Source organism: Scleropages formosus, chromosome 12 (assembly GCF_900964775.1).
Source record: "Scleropages formosus chromosome 12, fSclFor1.1, whole genome shotgun sequence".
NCBI lineage: Eukaryota > Metazoa > Chordata > Actinopteri > Osteoglossiformes > Osteoglossidae > Scleropages > Scleropages formosus.
Genome location: NC_041817.1, coordinates 11,155,734 through 11,171,115, shown reverse-complemented (window position 1 = coordinate 11,171,115; position 15,382 = coordinate 11,155,734). Strand labels below are relative to the sequence as shown.

Sequence of the window (15,382 nt, the reverse complement as noted above, 5' to 3'; positions counted from 1 at the left end):
CTCAGTGACTGATATCGAAGTCATCTACATGTGCCGTGGAGAAAGGTATTCAGGCAGGAGACCATGGTACTGAAGAGACTTGGGTGGCAGAACATGAAAACCAGGGGGTGAGGGACATTGCAAAAGCATAAGCTCAGGGGGCGAAAGGCACTCGGGGGGGTGTCTCGTGGGAGGATCAGGACCCTGGGCAGTGAAGAGGACAAGAGGGGGCGACAGGGACATGAACACTGAGTGGCAGATGGTGAACCGTGAATCATCGCATCAAAAAACAATGTTCTGCAAACAGGAGAGAACTGCAGGGCGGCTGTTGAACAGAGAAAACCGAGATGGACTGAGTGCCAGAGTCCTACCGTGGCAGGGGACTTCTTTTACACCGTTCTCCAGAGAAACACCACACAGCTTACTGCACAAGTCACAAGAGCACTTGTATTCATTTACTGCTATTTATTGGTACATTCTGTAAGTAAAAATAGACAAGTCAGATTTTCTTGGAAGCTGATTGTGGAAAGCAGTTTTCTTGTAACAGACAAGACTTAACAATGGCTCTGGTCAGTAACACATGAACACAACACAAAATACAAACTTGAAAATATCCTTCAATGTAGCTAAAAAAAAAAAACCTGACACATTGAAAGAACTATGCATCCTAGCTAAACATATGGCAAACAATGAACAGACTATTTCAAGGATTATTGCTGTTAGCAGAGGTAAGATCTTACATTGAGCTAATGTCACAAAGATGACTCTCCCACAAACCACTGTGAAAGTGTAGTAAATCCAGACTGATCACAAGTGGGTAATGCTGCTTGTAATTGCTGACAGTACATTCACAGAAGCATTAAAAATCCTGTAGTGTTACATTCCAGTGTTTCACAAGCGGCAAAAAAAACAATTCATTGTTCCTCATCTTCAAACCAAAACGCAACACTTGCATTGACACAGCATTGATTTAAAAAAAAAAATTAAAAATAAAGAAAAAGAATCATTTAGATCAAGTACATCTGATTGATGTGTGTAAGAGAAAAAGTTTCTCAGCAAGACAAGTGAAGGAATTCTTACAGGCCTTTAGTTGGGTGATACGTATTGAAACTGCAGAACGACTCTAATGCAGCTCAAGGGATACACACGTACGCCCGGACGACAAAACGCCGGTCTGTACACACTTGATGGCAGTTTAAAAGGCACGCACTCCTGCCCCCCAGCACTCAGCACTGCCACCGGCCCCTGTTACCTGAGCGACAAGGGGTGCAATCAAAGGCCACTGGGACACAATTGGAAGGGACAAGTACTCTGTATTTGGTAAAGAAGCACAAATACAAAACATTAATAGAAACGAAGACACGGGAATCCTCCAGTCACTAGAGGGCACCAGAGATTTGCGACAGCTGCACAAGTGGCGGGGCATTTGGGTTTCTACATGCACGTTTGCCCGGCTTTGTCACCGTTGGCTCCGCAGCCCTAACTCTCTCCTTCCTTCCTTCCTTCCTGCAACAGCCTTCCGCAGGCATCGCGTACGGAGGGGACCTAACACACTGCGCCGTTTCTGTGAAAAGGTGACGGGAGGCACCAACGGGCAGCAAACCACGCCGGTGTCCAGCAGCCCGTGCGAAGCCCGAGACTGGGCTAGATGCTCCATGTGCCTTGGAGATCACTGCTACTGCGGTGCCCACATCTACAAAACCGAGGAGCAGCAGTGAGACTGAGAAGTGTAAGCTCCTCATCTGACATAACTGGGTCACACGTTACTTTAATGGCCTGGTTATACCGTTATTACTGTTGTATAGCAGTTATGTTGAATGCTGACTAAAAGGATTAAGAACACTAAGCAGGTTGTAAACCTTTAAAATTAAAAATCCTAATGACTTATATTTAGGGCACTGACACCACACTGAAGTCGCCTAATTGACACAATTCAAATAGTACCATAATGTCGGGATATTTGAAAATGCGACGACTACTACTAGTAAAGAACAATTTAAAAAAGGCCGTTAAAACAACAAAATCCCTAAAAACGGTATATGCATATTTTACATATTCTCTAATGGAATTGTCAATATAACAATGCAGGCTGTTCGCCTAGAATGGCTACTTACTGATGGCTTTTTGAACGTGGTCTGAAAAGTTTAAACAGGTTGGAGTCATTAGTGGACAAGGGGGGGGGATGTCTCTGAAGAGAAATGAGGACTAACAGGGAGAATGAAGGAGAAAGGAGGAGGAGATGTGCGGTTTCAGTCGTCGGCCACAATGGACAGAGCTCGCAGTTCATTCAGCTTGGCCTCGTTCTCCCGCTCCCTTTGCTCGTCCGTCAGGTTGGCCTGATCAATCTGCTCCGTGAGCTCGCTGAAGATCTTGTGCATCTCCGTGAAGTACACCACCTGAGAGAAGAGGAGCGGCGAGGCAGCGCTTTACCAGACGGCTCAACTCCAAACCGGGACTGACAAGAGTAGACGGACAAGAGGGCGTGCAAGCGTCCCACACGAGGCCCGAGCAGAGGCGGAGCAAATCGAAGGCAGTGGGGAGTCCAGCTGCAGGGTGTCGCTTAGGCAACAAACGGGCTTCCCACCAGGTCCGAATTCAAACAGTATTCGGCAGACTGAGGCACGAAAAGTCAAAAATCCAAGATGCAGAATGCCACACCTCCTGGGGGCACAAGTGCGCTTCTCCGATCCTCTTGGCCTTTTCACACCGGCCCCCCACTGCGCAGTAGAGCAAGCGACCCTCTAATCACATGCAAAGCAGCTGGAACAAAAAGCCTGCTCCGGTGGGCAGTGACCCCGTCTCTCCTCTCCCGATTGTTGCGGCAGAAAGCCACTGCTCGCTGAGAGCTTTTTTGACACGTCCCACCTCTGCTTCTTCCCCCGGTTCATGAGTCAGGGTCCTGGGAGAGTTGCTTTGATGATTAATAGACTTTAATCACATTACAAGACTCCGGAGGAGTGGGCTGGGAATGAAGGCACTGGGAAGTACAACCCTTGAAACCCACACATGCTTGAATATTTATTCATGACCCAGTGCACAGAGCGCAGGGCTCTTCTGTGGACGCAACATGCGCTTCCAAGGCAGCGCGAAGACAAAGGGACCCGAAGCACTGACTCCAGCGCTGCTGCCGCCGAGTGACGCTGAGTGACACGAGCAGTTTATCCACAAGGACCACACCACCTATATTCAGCCATATCAACTACAATCTGACATGACATACAGCTGCTCACTTGTACGCCTGTGTGGAGGCCAAGTGCTAGCAGCGTAAGCGTGAACGTGAGGACTGGAGTAAATGAGACAGTCGGTCCGAGTGCTCCGGTTCAGGTGTAGTAAAGGAACCTCCCTTAGAAACCATACGCTGGATAATAAACCGCTTATTCGGTTGCCAAAGGACACTTCTTGCGGATCCACTCAAAACCTCTCTTCAATGGTCAGCACAGATCATCTCACAGTTAACTTGCATTTGTACGTTTATCATGTAGCTGACTATTTTCTCCAAAGCTACTTACAATGTTAACCTACTTACAATTATTTACCCATTTATACGGCTCGACAATCTTACCGGAGCAATTGTAGGGTAAGTACCTTGCTTAAGGGTACTACAGCTGGAGTTGAGACTCGCACCCGCGACCTTTGGGTCTAAAGACAGCAGCTCTAACCACTATGCCATCAGTAGCCCTGAAGATTTGTGCTTGATGGTTTGAAAATTAAAAGTTAATTTTTCATAATATGAATGCACTTTTCCCCTCATCATACATGTTTTTTAATTTTAAAAAAAAAAATTCTGAATAATAGCTGTTAAGTGACTATATGCTGGTAATATGCTGATCTGGTTCATCGCGGAGGGGGAAGATAAGGAATAGCAAAGATGAAAACCATTTGTATGTTGCTTCAAAGAGTCCCATTTGCTGTATGCTCGGCTCTGACAGCGAAGCAGTAAACAGCAGACGGGCTGCGTGGCAGCAGTCCTGGCTTGCGGTGCGCGAGGCTTCAGCACAAAGGTGTTGTGCCCTGACCCTTGGGCCTGCACAGTGATGAGCTCCTACAACTCAAGAGTCTCTCCTCTACGGCCGCATAATTATTAACAACACGCTCAGATGTTTCAGTAACATTTGGACTAATTTTGGCAAGCCGAGCCAGAATATTTGTGCCAGTCCTACTGGCACAATTCCCCCCACAGAAAGAGGACTTCAGTCTCCAAAGATTTCTTCGCCTAAAACCTGCTTGCATGTAAAAGCTTATGGCAAAGGCTACAATTTGCTATATTTACCCAGTCCCAGTATTCACTGCTTCTAAGTGCTGTACGTGAGTGACTATGTTCATTATAAGGACGATACCACGTACGCAGGAACAGAAGCGTGGAAACAACAGCGATGCGCACACTGCAGCGGGGGCAGGGGGCGGTTCCCGCTGCCCAGGTACGGTGCGGCCGGACCAGGGAAGTGGGGGGAAAGAGCAGTGCTTCCTGCAACTTCCTGTCAGTGGTGCTAGAGCCTCACGGCTGAGAAGGCCAGTGAAAGTGCGCAAGAGCCAGAGGCAGACCGCGCTAGCAGGGGCCCGGGGCCCGGGGCCACTGACCACCCAAGAATGACTGTGGGGGTGAGAGTTTCCTCCACCGGGGAAAAACAAAACAATAGAAAATCCTGGGGTCTTGGTTCACACGGCTGGCGGGTGCGCAAGCCCCCCCATCAGCGAGGAGCCCCCGCACACAGAGGGGACAGCTGGGGTGTGTCCACACAGCACACTTCCCATTCATTTATTCCTCCCCTTTTAAAAGCCCCACTTAGACCAGCTTCTTCCAGCAACCTCCCAATGGAGCCGATATAATCTGAACAGCACGGTTGTGCAGAGCCCCACACACACACACACACACACACACACACCCTGAAACTGTTCAGAAACTGAGGTTTGTAAAGAGAAGATACAGACCTTGGAAACAATTCAACACTGAAAACAATAAAATTAAAAATAAACACAAGCGCATCCCTTCTAGTTTCATTCTATGGAAGTACACATAAGCGGCGTGCGGAGAACCCTGCGTACGAATGCAGCACAGCTCATCATTCTCAGTTGTGCACACAAAAGATACGCACTCACTGGGTCCAGCTGCCCAGAGGGCACCGCTTCTGGACTCTGGCCTCCCACCACATGGGGAGGAGCACCCCCAGCAAGCACACACAGGCCAGAGGCTGCGAACGTGCAACAGTATCCCCCATTAACCTGACACACTGGGCTATGACACAGAACGCGTCACGGTGCAGACCCCACTAACACAGGTTACTGACATGCAAGAGTAGTTAAGTGAGCTTCTGAATGTATGGGTGTAAATAAATCATAAAAGAGAACGATGATCATAATGAAAGGGGCATCTTTTACCATTGCCTACATGATTTTCATCCATGCACAGGCTTCCCTCGTATAATGAAGGCTCCTTTCACAAAAATTCCAACCGATCAGTGAATTTAATTTGCACTCTAAAATTTGCGTGTTGAGCTATCATCTCACACTTACGAGAAACACCTTACGAGAACAAAAATTTCAATTCGAAACACAAGCCTTGGAGACATCAAGTACGACACAAGGCAAGCAGCCTCCCCACGCGAGGCATAGCTTCTGCTCGTCTCAGTTGTCAGCCGTGTGCCTGCTGGCAAGCATCTCTCCGAAATCTTGCGACTATCATCTATAATAATAATGAGCCCTAAAGCAAAAAAGTTTTTAAGAAAGTGCAAAGTGCTAAAAGTCAAAAAGTCTTACATAAAACTTGAAGTGGGAATACTGGATTCTCTTGAAAGACAGCATCATTACATATTACTTTGACTTGATGACACACTACCAATTTCTCAGCGGGCTGATTGAAGGAATTACCTTGTTAGGTACCATTATAACAATTATAATCCTTTATTATATATTGCACACTTAATAAGAGCTTCTGAAAGAGATTTGCAATACAGACAGATTATGGGTTGTGCTTATAAAACAATTTACAGTAAATATCAGCATTTCGAAAATGACAACAGTTAAAGTTCTACTGAATTTATCCATTATTAATAATTTCCTGTATAATGCATGGCTGATATGGTCGAGATCATACCGTGGAAAGAAACTGTGTGAGGCAGGGTACAGCCTGAATGGGATGCCAGTTTACTGCGCATTCACACACACAGGTTTCACTTTAAGTGACCGATTCACCTGAAACATGTCTTGGACTGCAGGATGAAACCAGAGCACCCAGAGAAAACCCACACGAAGATGGGGAGAACACGCAAAATCTACACACTGATCTGAATTTGAGCTCATCTCCAAACCCACATCCAAGGAGCTGATAGACAGACACCTGCTGCACCAACGTGCCACACGAGAAAAGAACAAAACAGCAAAACGAAAAGAGAAAATTATTGTAAGACAAGTGATGACGGAAAGAGGAAATGTGGCTAGAAAATAAGAGCATCTAAACGTGCAAACCATTGTGAACAAGTAAATCTGAATCCTGGATTTAAAAATGTGCAGAGCAATTAAATATTCTGGCCTTGATTCCAAACTAGATTATTTATGCCTTTAAAAGATTTGTAAAGAAGGTTGCGTATTTCGTTATAAAATCGTTGATTCTTTTGTAGCTCAGGAACATTATTTTTCCAAATTTAATTTAGTGGTAATGAAGACTTCTTTTTAACGAGAATTCTCTTCAGGAGAAGATGTTCAGGAATGAATTGAATTATGTGAGGGAAGCCTGTACTCACTGAACACCACTAGTTTCTGCCACCATTGTTTATGGTAAGAAGTCTCCCGACTTCATAAATCTCCCCTCTGGCAGACTCCACTTTAAGCTCCTTAAACCTGAATAAAGTCTAATCGATGCTTGACCCCACCAGGTGACTTCTCCCTCAGGCTTTGTGTGCTCTGACCCAACATTCCACCTCTTTAGATACTTCCTCCTCGATTACTGCGTTACGTAAACGACCAAGCACCGCTTGGTGTGTGACCTGAGGTGCCCGACAGCAGCAGAAAGCTGGTTTTCCACACGGTGGGCACACAAAGTGGACTACAAAGCATGAGAGACTAGTTCTCTTAAGCTACACGAGACACAGAAAAAAAGGCCAGTTGAGTGATACAGGAACGCTTCCATTTTGAGAAGAAAAAGACTGTTTTACCATGGTAAGGAACAACATCACAATAAAAAAAATAAACAGCAGCAATAACAAAAATAAAGAGTCATATGTTGCTCGTACAGGAACTTGTTGTGGAATATGGGTTAAAAGGTCTATGATGTCTCTACTCGTGAAGCTCATCTCAGAACCACAGAGTTTTGTTCCCAACCAAGGAGTTATGTAGGGAGTGCACTAATGCCGAACAGAGACGCCGTACCATGGCTGAGCTGGTTAAAGCGAGACTTCGTCCGCTGGGACTACGCAGCCTACAGAAGACACCAACTGGGGTCTGAGAATGGCTTGGCCCAGGAGCTCAGGAACCCGTGTGACCAAGGCTTATAGCATCCGAAGCAGCATTTCCCCATCTGGGAAAACGGGCGCGATCGCGTCAGGGCTCAGCAGCAAAAAAGCAAGAGGTTTGAGTCCCACAAATCCATGCGCTCTGCTTAACCAGACAGCTGCAGGTAGTGAACAGATCTTGTGGAAGAAACCTCTTAAAACAGGCAACAAAACTAGGCAATACTCCATCACTTTCATTTCAAAGAGACATACAGAAGAGGGCATTATAATAAACAAACCAAATAAATAAATAAAGACTTTAAAAAGGCAGCTTTAAAACAGAAGTTAATGGATCAAGATGACTAAGCCTTATAAAAGGATTTTTCTTTTATGCTTCGTGATTGTTCAGGATGCATTCTTGTGGTTGGACTCAGCGAAGCCCACTCCCTAAGACCAATGACCACAGAAAACATGAAGAACGGACAGCTGCCTACATGCAAGTCTTTTATAAACAACAGCTGGTAGCGCATTAGCTGACCTTCTGGAGCGATAAACTCAAGGGTTTTCACTTCAAGTATAGGAGGGACCTTCCTGTTGTTTATCAAGGACTTAACATTAAATGTTTAAAAGCATAAATAGGAAAAAAATTAAAAATAAGTCATGTTTGATAAATTTTATTAAATCACAGTAATGCTCATCCTCTCCACAGTAATGTCAGTGGTGTGCCTTCCTAATATTCTTGCACAGTACCGTGTTACACTGGACTCTTGCTACCAATAGACCACCAACACTCACCTGTGCCCGGATCAAGGCCTCAAAGCTGGGCTGGAAATAGTCGATGCGACTGTTGTAGAACTTCGGCATTTCTTCAAGAAGCTGCTTATTTTTGGCTTCAAAGTCATCCTTGACCGGCCTGAGCTCTTCCCTGGCCTGCAGGATACAGAGGCCGGACGCACGTCAGCAAACTCACAGCTTGCATCACTTCTCCTCTTGCAAAAAGCAGCACCAATGCTATCTATTAGGAAGGGGACTCTACTCCTGAGAAACAGTACCGTCACAGCCTCTTGCAAAAAAAAAAAAAAAAAAAAATTCTACGAGATCATGAGCAAAACATGAGGGCAGGAGTAGGCATGAGATCTGTGGGTACTGTTCTCAGTCACTGATGTGAGGGAAGTCTCAACATTTCTGCGTGTGGGTTCTTCATGAAGTGGGCTAACTTAAGGAGGAGTCCGTTGCTTCAACATTCACCCATTCATGGCTCGCTGCAGTCCACTTCACTCGGAGTTACTCAAGAGCCTCCTACATATAGCTGCTGAGTATGCAGTCATTCGGAAAAAAAGTGAAACAGGCTTCTCCCCACTCTTTCTGTCTCCGTGACACGATAAGCGAGCTCACGCCCTCGCTGTGTGTGGGTAGGTGTGTATGCGGGTGGAGGCAGTGCTACGCTTGTAATTGTTTGTTTGTGTGTGTGTGTATGTATGTATGTATCTGAAGCACGTTGTGGTAAAATCTGGCTTTTAGTGTGTTGGTACATGTGGGCCTTTGCGTATGTCATTGTGCGAGAGATTATCTCAAGAATCTTCTATTGTTCAATTCTATTATCAGCTTTGAACATCCATCATATATCAAAGCAGACAAACACATGAACAGCAGGGGGTGTAGCAATTAACAGCACAGGGTTTTTAAGTGTGTGGGGAGGGGGACAAGACCGGTCACAATCGAACAAAAACCAGCTGTACTAATAGGTAAAATTTTTTTTTTTTTTTTTTTTTTTTTTTTAAAAAAAGGAAAAAAAAAAGAGAAAAACACAAGTAAAACGGATGAGTGACAGCATTACCTGGTGCAGTTTGACCATGTTAGGCCCTGTCTTCTCCTTCTCCTCATACTTCTCCACCTTGGACTGCAGTCTCTTGTAGTCCTGGAGTGTTTGCTCCCGTCTCTTCACAGCCATGTTCAAGCTGGGGAACACACTGCTGTACCTGTAGCAGGCCAAAAGCAGAGCAGAGCTTTATTTGACACTGCTGCTACAGGACAAGCCGGGCAGCCGCTCGCGTGGAACGTTTGGGTCCGGAGGAGCCATGGCACATCGTGTTTCAGAGCTCTTGTTCCATATTCCATATAACTCAACACATTAATTGGTTCAGTTACAACTATTTGTGCAAAATAACAGTTGGGTGCCTGAGCGGAACCAGTGCTGCGAGACAAAAGATCTGGTCCCATGAGCGAGGAAATGTTTTCAATATTTAGTAGTGAGGAAAGCTTGTGGTGGACTCATGATGCCTTCAGAACTGCAACATCGCATGTTACTTTGTGGAGCTGTGGGATTTTTTTGGAGAAAGTGCAGCAAGCAAGATTCTGAGACCATGTGAATGCAGCCAGCTGAGCAACAAAGACTGAGAAAGTGTACTCGTTCAAACACAAACGTGGCCCTGCCTAAGGCATGCAACAGAGACATCAAGTATGACAATACAGCCACGGTAATGCAGCTCCTGAGCTAATTACTACAGCACAGGTGACACAGCAAAGCTAATTTAGGGGCATTTCATTTATTAAAGAACAAATATAGGCTTAAGGAGAGAATCATGAAGTTCAGCAGACACTAAAAATAGGAGACACTCATCTGTAACTTAGCAACAAGAGGCAGCGCCTCATCCTGGGACTTTGCTCTAACACACTGGTTTTCTGCCTGGATTTACTGGGAAACACTGTCAAAGGCAAGTCAGCTGCTTCGAGAAGTTAGGATGGAGGATTTTTAAAGAAGCTCGAAAAGTACCACCTTAAACATCAGCAGTCACACCGACAATGACTCGAGTGGGAACGGCACTTGCCATCAGCGTTCTGAATGTAACGTGTTCTCGTGTGTAACTCCACGGTTTTGCTGGAAGTTGGCAACAAACATCCACATGTATTTGGTTCACTCCAAGAGGTGCAAAGTCATAAAATCCACCACATAATCCAGTGATCAGCAATCCAACATTACTTCCAGCCTTATTTGATGGCTGAAAGAGTAAGAATTGTATACCTATAAAACAAAGCAATGAAAATACAAAAAAGAATTGTTTGAAGTTAACAAAAACTGCAAATATTCACTTGATAAAGGTACAAATCAATTCCTACTTATTTTACATGACTACATTATATAGTCTTACTAGAATACAGAAGTTTTTCATTTTACGAAAAAAAAACCTGAGATATGACAGGCATTATAATCTATTTCATCAAATACTTCTCAAATTTGCACTTAAAAAAAAAAAAAAAAAAAAAAAAAAAAAAAGTCTTTTCTTAAATGAGGTCCCTTATCACATACAAAATAATATTGCAACATGAGACAATAACCCAAGAGGCCAAATGATTGGTACCCATTTGTACCATTCTCATAAAAACTGTCAAATTATTTAATGCATGACATTAATGCAGTGAGGAAACTACTGAGAATCACATCAACATGTTTTATATGTATACTCTTTGATGTATCACGACAACAAATGAAAAACTTAACTGTAAGAGTGTTCGGGCAGCTGGTAGCGTAGTGGTTACAGCTGCTGCCTTTGGAGCCAAAGGTCGCGAGTATGAACGCCATCTCCAGCTATAGCACCCTTGAGCAAGATACTTACCATACATTGCTACAGTATACATTAACCGAATGTCTAAACGGGTAAGTAATTGCAAACAGTTTAACGCTACCCAGGGGACTTTGGAGGGAGTTTAAGAGCCGCCAACCAACAGCCTTAAAAATTACCACTGAACTTAGTCCACACCTCTGTGACCAAGTCTCTACAAAAACTGTAAAGCTGGTCAGGCTCCCCTTTAGGAACTGTTTGTATCCAAGACCATTGTGCAAAGACACACTGTGGCGCAATGGGCACAAATCCCGGTTCACCAAACAGTGGATGAAAGTAGTATGGTAAGACTACTGCTCTTTTTCTCACTCCATCATTCAGAAGGGTCTTCTTGGAAAACAACCAAAGGACTTCCTCAACCTCCACTGTCTGTTGCTATTAAACGTGGCCCCCTCATGGGAGCTCAATGAATGTTCAAGGTCAAATAATAGCCTAAATATAAGCAGCCATTCTAAGTGATCAGGTGAACCCTCTGGGCCAAACACCTTCCCCATAACATTCAAATATTCAAAGATTTAAAACGAAAGCAAGACTCGTGTCATGTATACCAAGACATAGCTCTTCCCTGGACTCCCAAAATTAGGGGTAGGGGCCTGGTCCTCATTACTTTATATTATTTACTGTATATTTTTATTCTGTACAGGAATGGTAAAAAATACCAGAAACACTAATTCAATTATGATGTTTTATTGCACTGGCAATTTACACCATATAACTGTAACAAACTCTTGCTTTTCAGTGACTCAGTGCTGTGACATATATTGAAACCGTTCAATACACTGAATTAAATCGTGTTACAGCTCTCATAATTGACCCCAAACTTTCCAGATAATGGAAAAAATGCCGCATCCAAGAAGAATTCTTAAAACCAGTCATGCCATGTTCATTACTTTTTTATGGAATAAATCACTTTGAACAATTTGGATGCCCACAATACAAAGAAGTTTAGTAAATAAAAAGCCTTATGCATCCAACGTGAAAAAGAGCCCTTGTTGAAATAAAGAAAAATAACAATAGGTTATGTGTATATATGAATAGTACAAAACTAGAGATGGTAGCCAAAAGTAATACAAGTACTGATAATATGAAAATTACTTGAGTAAAAATACTTGTCTAAAGAGCTACTAATGTATCAAGTTACTTTAATTTAAATAAGGCTTTTTCATATTCTTTATCACTAACACCATTAAGATGCTTCAGCATAATTTTAACTCATAGGAAAAAAAATTATATATTTTTTTTCCCATTAATTAAATCTGTTGAGCCCATAAAATTAGATATTGTTAACCACAGTCTCCTAGGTATTGTACTTACCCATTGTATCTACTTACCCACTGTAAGTAGTGTATCTAGCAGTGTAAGTCACCTTGGTGAATAAGGTGTGTGGGCTCATAACACTACATAGAGGTCACTGGAAGTAGCTTTGGAGAAAAGCATCTGCTAAATGAATAAATGTAAATGTAAAGTTATTTACTGTTAATTAGCCAATGTCTCTACCCAAGATAAATGACAAAGTTAGCTACTAAGCTACTTTAATTACTTATCATTTACAGAGTTAGGAAATTTGACCTTGTTCAAGGTTACTACCGCAAGGATTTGAACCTGGTACCCAAAATGAAGGGTTATATCATACGTGTGCCATTTAGCTGACAACCTTTATCCGAAGCAATTTACAACTGTTTTCCTATTTATACCGCAGAGTATTTATGCTGCCGCAATTATGGGTAAATGCATTGCTCAAAGGTAATATAACAGTAGCAGGAGCAGAATTCTAACAAACAACCGTCAGGCTACAAGCCATTATATTTCATCAAAACAAAAAACATTCAACCTCCAAAAAATACATACACAGACGAAAATGCATGTATTACTCTCTCGATAATGCGACATTAAATTAGTAAATTAAATGTGATCTGAACGTATTAACTGTTAACACGGCTTTCCAAACTTTATAAGCTCAGTTCTAAAATGTAATTACAACACTCTATGAGCAGTTATAAGCAAATAAAAATACTTCTGTCAGTAATGAGAGGGTTTAAATGACTTTGTGTTTCAACATGAATAAAGTTCTTCTCAAACACTTGCTGTTTATGTTACTGAAATGCAAAATGCTACTTCTGTTAAACAATCAATATGCTTAACTTAAATTCATAAAATGAATTAAAAACGCTTAAAAGCTTATATAATTCAGTGCTCAATTTTTGAAAAAAATTGGGAACTCAGCTGACAAACAGTAGCTCTTAATAATGGTTCACACTAGAAGTGACTTGATTGGTTTTTCAGGAAAGCTGAAACATTAAAGGCGAAAAATTCTAAATTAAAAAAGATGGTGCCAGAAAAAGTACATTTTTTTCTTTACAAATGTACTTAAGCAAAAAGTATTGTTGCCAAAAAGTATTCTGAAAAGCACAATTTCTCCAGTAATGGAATAAGTGTAAGTGATAATCACCTCTGTTTCAAAATCATAAATCATGTTTTAAAGGTAAATGTTTTTTTTTTCCCCCGTGTGTGATGTTTTTACAGGTATGCCTAGTATATATGTAAAACATATGCCTTTAAAAATGTGTCACTTTCTACAATATGCGGCATGTATGATCTCCCGTAACACTGTAGTGTGAAGGGGCATTTTTCATATTTCATTCATAAAAATATCCAGTAACAACCAGTTTAATTGAGGGGTGGGCTCCACCAACATGGGGAATGCCTGTGACATAAGAGGCCTCCCTGGGGCCCAATAATTGAAAGTGGGCCCTAGGGTAGAGGAAGGAGGAGGGCGTCTTGGGAGACGACCTGCGCTGCTTGCTCCGACAAGCCGAGAATCGTTTCCCCACAGGAAGCAGAGAAGGGAGCGGCCCTCTGTTGCCGCGGCGACGTCATTGGGCCGAGCCCGGCCCGGCCCAGCGGCCCACGCTGCCTCTATTTATATGCCGCTCCCGCAGGTTGTGTGCGTTCCTGCACTCTCGCTCTCAAAAGCACACAAACACTCCAAGTACCTGGGGATTACGTAAGCACCCTCCTGGCACGGGCGTACTCATCACCGGTTTCATCACCGCTCGTGCAGGTAGTTGAATTCTCCTCAGCACACCTCGCTCCTTGCTGCCTCACTGTTTCATCGTACGCCCCAGCGCAGCTGAGCCCCCATTGATGCTCCCGCAACATTTTACAGCTCATTCCAGACCTCCGGTTAACTTGGACAGAGTTTCCCTCCAGTTGCTTTGTTGTCATAAACCACTACACGGATCTTAATTCTCACTGCCGGCAGGGAAGGAAAAAGGAACTGGAAATGCCGTTTCGGGAGTTACTTCATTGTCGTTTGTCCTGTAGGACTCTTTCAGGGAGACTCAGCAATTTCATGTTATCAAGCAGCTGTACCAATTTCAGTGGCGGGACCATCAAGGCTCAAGACTGATTGGCCCGGACTGGCAGAACCACAAAGAGAAAGACGGTTCCAAGAAACTGGGCCGTCTCATAAAAACACTGTGCTTGGCGAAGGCACAGGGAAACACTGGTGAAGGAAGCACTGCACTGCGCTGCGCTAACGGGCCGCAGACGTACAGGCCTCCATGGGACAGAAACAAAGGAGTCTGAAAGACAAAACATGAACTGTGTTAGTCCTCCAAACGGGATGAGCACGTCTCAGAGGCAGCGTCGTCAGAGTCAGTACCTCCACAGTCTGCACGTCCCGAGGGCTCTCTGCTCCGTCTCCGACGGCCTGCGCAGACGGTGCGGACAAACGATCGCAAACTACTACTGGGAGAAGACGGCTAACTAGATTAGCCGCAATCCCCAATGTAGCCATTGGATGTAATCCTTGCGGGCTATATCAGGCTCTCGTACAACTGCTTTTGTCAGCATTGGACGAGAACCCAGGGGAGAACAGTTAGTAGAAGGGAACGGGCCCCAGGCACCAGTGGGGCGGCCGGGATCACTCGGCTAAGCGACAGTAACACTGTACGCACCGACAGGGCCCTGTTGCAGGCACTGCCTAATGACAGCCTGCACTCTACTCTGGGCCAGTCAAGCCACACCATCCCTGGTTGATCCCTGCTCTGGAGCACACCCATGGGCCAGCCTGCTGGACAGCTATATTTACACCTTGCTATTTGGACGGGAGTGCGTATCTCCCCGCCACGCGGGCCCGTGGAGAAAGAAAAGAGCCCAGGTCTGGGTGCGTCAAGCAACAGGGTAGAAATAGTGTCCTTTTTTGTCTGCAGTGGCCAAGTCCACAGATCACAAACCCACAGGGCAGCAGTCTGGGTGCCACTCCGACCACATGAGCGTTCTATCTAACAGAGAACAACCAAAGCAAGTCAAACGGAAAATAATCCCCTAAAATAAACACCCAGACTCTTTGCCTTG

At 44.1% G+C, this 15,382-nt stretch overlaps 1 protein-coding gene across 4 annotated transcripts in view; it reads right to left on the bottom strand.

Annotated features, from left to right (window-relative positions):
• Positions 1 to 42: 42 nt before the first annotated feature.
• bin3 (bridging integrator 3) overlaps positions 43 to 15,382 on the bottom strand; it is a 43,282-nt gene continuing 27,942 nt past the window's right edge. For all 4 annotated transcript variants that reach the window (XM_018744122.2, XM_018744119.2, XM_018744120.2 and 1 more), the window contains 3 exons: positions 9,241 to 9,382; positions 8,199 to 8,333; positions 43 to 2,375 (listed from right to left, as the gene is read on the bottom strand). In XM_018744122.2, coding sequence (XP_018599638.1) covers positions 2,229 to 2,375; positions 8,199 to 8,333; positions 9,241 to 9,382 — 424 coding nt within the window. In that variant the 3' untranslated portion in view covers positions 43 to 2,228. The remainder of the gene's footprint in view (positions 2,376 to 8,198; positions 8,334 to 9,240; positions 9,383 to 15,382) is intronic.